We start from the raw sequence: 10,401 nt of genomic DNA on the forward strand, positions 1-10,401 counted from the left end.
AGCATTAGTTTTATCTTTATCTGTTACACTGTAAATGTATTTTGCACTTCCCATACTATCAGTAACCTAAAATAGTGAATGTTACTATTTTTGGTGGTAAAATTATGTACTTTCTCCCCTATTTCCCTTACTGGTATCTGTTTTATAGTTTTTCTCAATGGGTATTATAAAAATCTATGTTTAAATTTTTTAAGAAGTGTTATTTTTTGAGTGAGAAAATGTGTGTGAGAGAGCACAAGCAAAGAGAGGAGCAGAGGGAGAGGGAGAAACAGGCTCCCCAATGAGCTGGGGGGCTCCATCTCAGAACCCTGAGATGATAGCCTGAGCCAAAGGCAGACACTTAACTGACTGAGCCATGCAGCCGTCCCACAAGTTTAAATTTCTAAAAAGCTCATTCAGTAACACCAAATAAAGGACCTCAAGTAGGAACCTGATTTGAATTGGTGAAAAATTATATCAATAACAAAATATGTCTGACTGAAATAACTACTATGAATTGTTTAAAAATAAATACATTGTAAATTTTAATAGTATATTAAATATTTTATTTAAATAAAGAAATATAATATTTGTTCCATTGTTTCGATAAAATTTCAAATTATTTACAAATAATAATAATAATAATTCCTTGGGTACTATATTTCAAGTATCACAAAGCTGTCATGAAAACGTATTTTTCAAAATGAACAGACTGCATTCTAAAATTTAGTACATAAATCCAGACATAATCCATATTACACAAAATTAAATAATCTAGGGATAAAATCATTTTAAACAGAGCAATTTACCTCTCTGTAGTGGAAGTTACAACAAATATGCCATCTTGACAGGTACTCGATGGATTACATCGCGGAAAACCACTCCCCGTGAATACGATTTATCCTGCAGTACAGTTCACATGAAAACATTCTTTAAAACATGCTCTGTTGTAGGAAAAAAAAAAAAGTGGGCCAAGTACTTTAAAACTTCAAGTTTCTTTTTATTAAATTCATCTAATTTTAAGTTATTTCTCCTAATTTGCCTAATGACATCATTAACAAGGTTTCATTCATGAGCTTGCCCTTAACCTTAAAAAATAAATTTGTTTACATTTCACACTTGAATTAGCCTTCAATTTAAAAGAAGTATTTTTTAAAAGTCCGATTATAGCAATTCTGCTTCTTTCTTGTAATGCTTTAATTGGATAAAAACTATTAAAATTTTGACCTCAGAAAATCCACTTAGATAAATACTTTTAATGACTCTAAAAGCTCACGAATGTAACTAATATTTGAGTCAAAATTCTCAATTTCTATAGGGATAAATGTCTCTTCTTTAAACTGTTTATTTCATCTTGCTTTTAAAAGTCACAAAATACCACACAGCTAAAAGAATTTTTTATTTCTTGGCTTTGGTCCATTCAGTGTCTTATCTATCTCAAATATTTAAATTGTTTTTCTGTATCTTGTAATACTGTTTAAGCATAAATTTTAAGGGATTAAAAATAAAATATAGTTTTATTTTCTATCAGGACCCCTTGTCACAATAAGGCCACTGGACCACAGGCTTTCCTCCGCAGAAAAGCTAGCTTTAAACCAAATACCGATTTTCCTCCTGCAACTCACACCTGTCTATTGAATCTATGACCCAATCTTGTTGCAGGATTTTAAACTTTCTCTTAAGAGTTCTTCGAAAAGCTTTTAAATCTGCCACACGACTCTGATCCTCCCCAACGATGACATGAGACACTCCCTGAGCTAAATGAGAGACCACTTTGGCTCCATGAAACCGAAGCTCCAAAGCCGTAACGGCTAATCTTGTTCCCTCGACGCTGGTACTCAAGTCATTAATAACAGCATACAAGTCCACATAAACAACGCAGTGTCGAAACATACTGAGAGGGCAGCGGTCCCAGGAATACCGGTGCTCTAAATCAGCGATCACAGAAGCCATTTCTCCAGGAGCTTGTGCGCCGGAATTTTTAATTCCTGAGAACACCTCCTTCAGTCGGTTCAAATCCGTATCAACGAAATAACTGTCACCGTAACAATCGTATTCACGGGCAAAATGCTCCTTTGTCGACGGGCACATGTGAATCATAAAGCGAGGCTGCCACGGTGCGCAGCTTTTGGTCTTGAAACACTCCAACAGCCACTCGGGCTTGACAACATCATGTTTGTCCGAAGAAATTATGTTTTTCACTCTGATGTTCTCGGACCCTGCAATGACGCAGTACGTGTCTGGGCCTGGATTCTGTACTATGTAACCACCAAATTCTGCAATTCTGTTCTCCAGATCGGGCTTTGGATGGCCGTCCGTGCCACTCATGACACAGAACTCCACGTCTTCAAATATATTAGACACTTTGTTGACATTAGAAAGGTTGGGTGCTTTTAAGTGCTCGATAATTCCGATAACTTTCCTCATCTTCGGGGCAGCTTTCCGCTTCTTTTCTTGTGGTTCATCGCTGTCACCGACGTACAGGTGTTTGGAAGCCAGCTTTCCTGAAGCTTTCCCACGAAGCTGCTCTAGCCCATCCCGGGTGGTGCACTCGTGCCATTCTTTGTCTTCTCTGATCCTCTCGATGCGTGGAAAACGCAGTGTGCAGCCAGTTTTATACATATCACTGGGGACGATCTCTGTGGCCTTAACCTGAACAATGACAGAATGACAAGGCTCGATGTACACCTCTGGCTTCTCCGTTCCACATAAAATGCTGCTCGGTGGAGCTTTTCTATGGAAAGGCTTCCAGTGTTTGGCCAACTTCAAACCCAGATCGTACAGTTCTTTCATGGTGTAACCCGAACCAACGCGGCACAGAGTATGAAACACTGACGGTTTTTCACCAGGAGGAGGCGTCTCTGCTACAGCACATAAGAAATGAGACATCATTCCACCTCGGGAACCCTTACCCCAGTAGCCCCCGACGATTAAGATGTCCAGCTCATCCACCAGCCCGTCCACGTACTCTGGTTTAATCTTCAGCCATCCTTCGCCTCTTTTGTCCGGCTTGTAAATCGACAGAGGATGTTTTATCATGATTCCCTCTTCCCTTTTATCTATTGCTTCATTCAAAGCATCGACCACTTCTTTCTGAGTATGAGCCTGTGTCTTCTGCACTATTTCTATCCTACCTGGTATTGGTGTAAAAACACTGGTAAGAATCTCATACCTCTTTTTCAGGGTCTCACGTCCTAGCTTTTTATTATTAACCATCAGTACATCAAACACACAGTAACAAGTCTGCAGATCAGAATCCTCCACCATTCTTTTGATATCAAACTTCGTCCCTTTTTGCATGAAAGTCTGTGTGTTAGGGTTGAAGGCCATCATCTCGCCATCCAGGATACAGATCTGTATGTCTGTCTTGAACGCACTGTGAATGAATGGCGTAAGAGAACCCTCCTCTGGAGATTTGCCGAACTGATCCGTGTAGTTAAATCCATTTCGGGAGAAGTACTGGTACTCGCCACCCTGCTTGTGCATTTGCATGCGCTCCCCATCTAGCTTGGTTTCGATGTAGAAGCTCTGGTGTTTCATGTCCTTCTCGATCCGCTCGATGTTTGCTATAGCAGCCAGCATCGGTTTAAAGGCTGAGAATAAAGTGATGGAAATGTCACTGAGTCCTATGGAAGGATCATGCAGCTGCCTACAGACTTTTTCCAGATCTGTGGTGACGTTATGCAACTCGGCAGCATCATTATGGAAAACAGAAAATACAGACTGTTCACTGAAACCGAGTTTTAAGTCCTTTACGATCATCCGTATAAGCCACTTCTGTTCCAGTGCTGAACTCTGACTTATTAGCTGAAGAAGACTCTTCTTAATTAGGTCCTTTCTTCTGGCAGAATTATTGCTGGCAATTGAGTCTAAAATGTCATTTACCTGCTGTATGGTTAAACTTCCTTTCTGCAAACATCTTGGTTTCAACACAAAATATGCAATCGTAGCAAAGTCACCAGCATCTCCACGAGTTCCGGTGGGCGTTCTATAATTTAAAAGTTTAAGGGCATCTTTTCCTCCTTTAGGCAAATTAAGCAATTCAATATAGAGTTTAGCAAGCATGGTTTCCTTAATTCCATACGCCATTCTCTCTCTTTCCAGCTGAGGAAGAATAAGTCTCATTGCTGGATAAAAAGAGTCTTTCACATCTTTTTGGTTCTTATGAAGGGCATCGTGAAATCTTCTCCAAGAATCTAAAAATTCCCTGAAGTGTCTGATTTTTTCTGCACGTCCTTTACTTCTCTGTATTCGTTCTAATGTTGAGCACAAGTCTGCAAAAGGAACACGAGATGCAACAGTTGGTGAAGTCTGCGAGGCGGCCATGGAGGCGATGGTGAATTTTCTGGTTTAACTAGGAAGGCAAAAAGAGAATAATTTTCAATAAAAGACAAAATTCAACTAAATATTTCATGTAAAGATCTTATAGATAGTGTCTCATTCGTGATCAATGCTTGCTAAACGAAACCAAATTAATGCTAAATCTCTACATTTAATGAAAATCAACTATTTTACTTCCATCCTATTTAGAATTTATTATCAAAAGTATCGCCAGCCCCTTTCTGTACATTTACAATACTGAAATCGACCACTTTGTCTTTCTTCCTAAGTTCCAGCTTCTATTGAATTAATGATTCCATTCCTCATTTAGGAATAACACAACCACAAAAACAAGACTCAATTCATTTCATTTCTGGGCTTCTGAGGTAAGGCCTTCCTGACATTTCTCCTCCTCTTCTGTCAGACGACCATACAGCATCAGAAATAGGCATTTTTAACAAATCACTGAATTGAAACTTGGCTTTGCGGGTACTGTAGGAGTTCACCCAAAAACGTATCTTCTCTTTCAGCCAAACAAAGCTCATATTTGTGTTTACTTTAACCCCGCTGTTAGCAAAGCCAAATCATTCCAGTGCCCAAAACCTAACACAGAACACCCTTCCTATGAAATCCTTCTTGACCTACCTCTTTTAACTCTATTTTATCATAGCTCCTCAATGGCTTTAGAAACTTAAATTCATTAGCAAACTTTTCCGTTCCTATTCGCATGTAACTACCCCCCAACAACTCACTGACTACATATGCGCCAGGCAGCACGTTTCTGCCCTAAGACAGCATGCGTTCTGGGGTGCCTGGGGGGGGGCTCAGTGGGTGCAGCATCTGCCTCAGCTCAGGTCCTGATCTCAGGACTGGGACTGGTGCTGGATGCTTGGACTCCCTGCAGCAGGGAGCCTGCTTCTCTCTCTCCCTCTGCCACTATCCTGGCTTGTGCTCTCTCACACTCTCTCTCTCAAAAAAATAAATAACATCTTAAAAAGAGAGAGAGAGAGAGAGAGCGTGCATACATTCTGTAAAGAGAAAGGGGATCTAATGGGAACTAATTATAAAATGCTAAGTGTTTTAACAAAAGTTAAATGTCATGAGACAGCTTTTCACTGAAGCATCTTAAGTCAGAGAGTAAATAACAGGTACCGTGCTGGGTTAGGGTCTAGATTGTTTCCAAAGTGGTCACCACAACTGTGAAATTTCTTTGACGTTTTAAATATTCATGCAAATTTTTTAGGGGGGGGCAAGCAGAGGCTTAAGCAGGCTCCTTGCCCAGTGCAGAGGCCCACACTGAGCTCCATCTCACACCCCGTGATCATGACCTGAGCCAAAATCAGGAGTGGGAAGCTTAACCAACTGAGCCACCCAGGCGCCCCAGCAAATTCTAATTGGATCTATAAGATATCGGAGCTACTATATGATTTACACTATGTAACATTAAAATCAACTGGCTTTTCCAAAAAAGACTTCGAGTAAAAATGTGCATTCCAGGAATATAAACTGTGTCCTATCTTGTGGTTTTAGACACCTCCTGGCACAACCCTGTGTCCCCTAGAGAGCAGGGAGTCAGAGCAGGGAGGAGGGAGGAGGAGGGAGATACACCGTACTCTCAGAGGCCAGGAGATTCCCCATGGCAGCAAACAAGACAGCACACACCAGGAGCATAAGGCTGCACTGTCTGATACCTGGCTCAAGAAATCCAGCAGCTGGTTATGGTACCACTGTCCCCACACTGCCGGTCCCCGCAGGTCAGGAGCAGTACTTTGTGTCAGTAGTGCCTGGTACACAGTAGGTTTGTTTGTGGAGCGAATTTCGGAGCGACTAGAGTTCAGCTCCTGGAGAAGCACTAGGAACGGCCAGGGGCTGGTCATACATCGCATAACCCTCCCCGCCCCACTATGCCTCATGGGATTGTTTTGTGAAAAACAGTTAGCAGCTATGATCGCACTGGGAAAGTTCCACAACAGTCATTTGGTGGCCTTTGGGGAAAAAGGCCACACTTCTCAGCCCAATGCCTGACAAAGGAAACTCAGCTTCTATGGAGTCAGTTAGACCATGAGACAAAACCCATGAGAGACCACTTTCCCCAGACTTTGATCTTTGATACAGTGACTGCTTCCTCCGTCTCATTAGCATAACTGACTGAAACACCGGGTTAGATGTGCTCACTGTCTACTCTCAAAACGCCCCCCCTCAAGCCAGTGCACTATGCGATATGCTATGCTTACAATTCATATACCATACATACATGAAACACAGAATGTTAAGAAACACTTCTTGGAATGTTCGAGATGGGTATGCAGTTTCCGATCTGTCTGAATGTTCTAAGTGGTCTCAGTTTCCCTCAACAAGTTCCAGGAAAAGATTCAAATTACTTTGTAACAACACTGAAATCGACCTTACACATGTATGCCAAAACTGCTAAAATATAACAAGGGTCCCAGAGTTAGGATGAAATGAAGAGAAAAATGTTTTTACTCCTTAAAATGGACAAGAAAATCGCTTCTCAGGCTTTTGGCTAAGATCAAGTGTCCAACTGCACAGGAAAATAAAAATTTGTCCAAAAAAGTCAAACATCAGGATTCCCATTAAACATTAAAATAAAAGAATTTCCTTTTAAACGTTCTCTGACTTCATTGTCTGGATTCTGAGGCTGTTCGCCGACGTTTTAGATTTGCGAAAACAGCTGAACAGTGTGTGGCCGGGGCTCCGGCCCTGGAGTCCTGTAACTGCGGGCCCCACCGTGACAGCCGCGACAGGGGCCAACCCGTCCCCTCCCGAAGACGGAGTCTCCGCGAGTGCGAAGCGGGTGAACCGAGGGAAGGTAAGCCGAGGCGGCGTCAGGCATCCACACAAAGTGCTAACACAGGCCTCGGCATGTAAAGGACAAAGGACACAAGGGAGGGGCGCGCTCTGCCCGGACGGAAAGCGGCAGAGCTCGCAGAGGACGGACACCCCTAGTATCGGGTGACACTAACGCAGCGCAACAGTAACGACTCGTCGTCTACCCGCCGCTGCCCTGCTGGCCTCCGGCGACACGGCAGAGCCCACGAGCAGGGCCGGGCTCGGTGCGCGCGATGCCCCCGGCCGCTTCCCGGAGGGCGCGACCTGCCGGCCTGCCCGACGGCGCGAGGGCCTCCCCGGAGCGGCCCCCACAGCTCCCGCACCCGGGCCGTCTCGGGGAAGCCGTCGGCGGTGGGAAACGGCCAGGAGGCGGGAGCCCGAGGCTGAAGAGAAACGGGCCCCGGGACGTCCGTCCGGCTCCCCCGGGTCCACACCAGGCCCCGCCCCCAAGGACACCGCCCGGATCCCGGCGGACGCCGGCGCGGGGACGGTCCCGTTACCTCTCGGAGCCGAGCGTCCCGCGGGCCTGGGGAGGACGAGGTCCCGGAGTCCGAACGTGCGCGGCCGCGGCGTCGCAGGGCCCAGCGCGGCCCGGGAGGCGGACGCGGGCGACCCCGAGAACCCCGCACCGAGGGACGGCCGCCCTCCGGCGCCGCGCGGTCCCCGAGCCCGCCCCTGGGACCCCGCCGGGGAGCGGGCCTCAAAGACTTTCTGTCCGGAAACAAGAAAAACGAACTTTCAAGACCAAAAGCATCTGGCGGGCCGAGAAGACGAGGAGCGGCGCCCGCCCGGGTCACGCCGGCTCACCCCGCGGACTCCGACGCCGCCGCGCCGCCGCCCCACCGGAAGCGCAGCCCCAGGTGCGGTCACCGAACCGGAAGCCGCCGGCCGAGGGCTGTTCCGCCCGCTGCTTCGGGCGCAGACGCAACCGCCCCTGAAAGCCGGGGGGGCAGGGGTGTCCCTGACGTCATGACGATGATGAGAGCGGACGCCGTCACAGCGCCAGGCCGTGACGTCATAGGATGATGTGCGCAGGCGCAGTGGCGCTCGGGACGGGCGCGCCTTGCGAGGCTGCGGAGGTCTCCAGGGAGCCCCGGTATCAGTGTGACTACAAGCAACTCCCGGTCACCTCCCAAAGCAGCAGGTGCTCCTCGCAAGTGGCTGACCCAAGACAGTGGGTTCCGTCTCTGAACGACAACGGGAGCACCTTGTGTACTGACCCTTACTTGGACTATGAACCTGGTCCTCTCCCCGCTCGGCCTCATAGAGTTCTGTTCTCTGTCTGTAAACAGTGGTACCAACACTCATCTCACTGGTTGCTGTGAAAATGCCCAGTTTTTTTTTTTTTAACATTTTATTTATTTGACAGAGAGAAATTACAACTAGGCAGAGAGGCAGGCAGAGAGAGAGGAGGAAGCAGGCTCCCTGAAGAGCAGAGAGCCCGATGCGGGGCTCGATCCCAGGACCCTGGGATCACGACCTGAGCCGAAGGCAGAGGCTTTAACCCACTGAGCCACCCAGGAAAATGCCCAGTTTTGAAAAGGGCGTCTTCCCTCCCAAAATGCCTGCTGTTCCCTTTAAATGGAAAAATAAGCTTTTGCAAAATTGCCCAAGGCTGTCCTTTCCCATTTGTTTCTCAAGATGGTACAACTTTGGTGTGAGTTCTTGTCTCTTCATACAGAAATAATACATAACTCATACAAATACATAATATATAATTCTTAATACAGACATAAAGATTTGCATGCCCAGAAATCAACGATGGACTCTTCTAGTATCTGTTCAAGGATTCCAAATAAAATTACCGGGCAAACCCTTATTCAGCACGGATACAGTAACTGTGCTAGGCATGCAAGATTGGGAGAAAAACTCAGTCCTTATGTTCCAGGAGCTGTTGATTTCTACCAGTGTTGTGTTATGGTTTGTCTTCTCTCATGGAGAATTAAGAAATTATCCACGACGATGGGGGAAACAACCTTTGTAATTATTCAACTTAATTATCAACTTGTTTTGGAGTAGCACCCAACAGTGTGGGTAGAGGACCCCCCCACAGTTGCCCATCTTATGAAAGGGCATTTGTCTGTGCACATTTGCACCTTGTTCAGACTCTACTGAGCTCCTACAATGTTAGAGTTTTCACTTTATATTTTTCATACAAGAGAAGAACCAAGGATTATGAAACCAAACTCCAAATTAATTCAAATCTTAGTCTCCAATTCGCCATGATATTTAAGCCTTTGTAATACTTGGTTCAAAGATAATCAGGGGTTTTTCAGTAAGTATTTTCTAGAGGTGCTGTGATTATTACTTTGTTTATGTCATTGGTCTCCCTTAGTGCCTGGCATTATTGGTGACAAATAACAAGAAGCTATTATCAGAGCCTTTGACCTGGAGCTCTCCATCTGATGGAGGATACATGTTTGTCTGTTGTTTTTAAATATGAAATATCCTTTGTATATATAAAATAGGGCACGGAGAATGGGGAATGACTGAGGGGGACAGATTCTGTAGAAAACCAATTTAGTGCCTAGAGGGGCTGATAGTGAAGCTAATGAGGGATGCCTGGGTGGCTCAGTGGGTTAAGCCTCTGGCTGTTGGTTTCAGCTGATGTCGTGATCTCAGGGTGGTGAGATGGAGCCTGAGTTGGGCTCCATGCTCTGCAGGGAGTCAGCTTGAGATTCTGTCTCTCTCTCTCTCTGCCCCTCACCCCACTTACGCTCTCTCTCAAAATAAACAAAATCTTAAGAAGATAAAAAGAGCGAATCTAAGGAAACATCAGTTTTAAGGGCCCATTTGTGCGGCCACTTCCCAGGACTTGGCTCTCGCATGTTCCTCTGGTATTGTGCTTTTGTAAAATTTGCAAAAATAAGATGAATTTTTCTTTTTCTTTGAAAGGCCCTCTAGTCTCCCCAGGTTCAGGCCTCTGATAGAGGTAGGAGAGGGCAGGGTTGCGAGAAACAGAAACAGCGTGGGCTACGCAGGCCTTTTAAGTACTCAGGGGAACACACCCTAATACCCCGTAACTCTACCAGGCAGACACGCTCTCTTAGTAATTAATACTTATTTGTGTGCACGGTTAGAACTGTGTCCTGAAGGGAAGTCTGGTGCGTTACCAACACTCACCCTGAGGTCCTCGGACGAGGGCGGAAGGCCTCCAGGGACCCCCGGGCGCAGAAGCTACCTGGGAGCTCACCAGGAGCTCCCGCACGCCGCGGGCCGGGCTCCAAGGTATCTTGTCCGCGCGGGCCACCG

At 45.8% G+C, this 10,401-nt stretch overlaps 1 protein-coding gene across 3 annotated transcripts; it reads right to left on the minus strand.

Annotated features, from left to right (window-relative positions):
- Positions 1 to 547: 547 nt before the first annotated feature.
- Positions 548 to 10,391, minus strand: LIG4 (DNA ligase 4). 3 transcript variants are annotated; one of them, XM_045978343.1, is made up of 2 exons: positions 10,273 to 10,391; positions 548 to 4,333 (listed from the first exon to the last, which is right to left on the minus strand). In XM_045978343.1, the coding sequence occupies exon 2, from the start codon at positions 4,303 to 4,305 to the stop codon at positions 1,570 to 1,572; it is 2,736 nt and encodes a 911-aa protein (XP_045834299.1). In that variant the 5' UTR covers positions 4,306 to 4,333; positions 10,273 to 10,391; the 3' UTR covers positions 548 to 1,569. The 3 variants fall into 3 exon arrangements, with proteins under 3 accessions (XP_045834299.1, XP_045834298.1, XP_045834300.1); XM_045978342.1 differs by lacking the exon at positions 10,273 to 10,391 and adding an exon at positions 7,650 to 7,784 and having other exon boundaries at positions 549 to 4,333; XM_045978344.1 differs by lacking the exon at positions 10,273 to 10,391 and adding an exon at positions 7,650 to 7,777 and having other exon boundaries at positions 549 to 4,253.
- Positions 10,392 to 10,401: the final 10 nt, after the last annotated feature.

This window comes from Meles meles, chromosome 14 (genome assembly GCF_922984935.1).
Source record: "Meles meles chromosome 14, mMelMel3.1 paternal haplotype, whole genome shotgun sequence".
NCBI lineage: Eukaryota > Metazoa > Chordata > Mammalia > Carnivora > Mustelidae > Meles > Meles meles.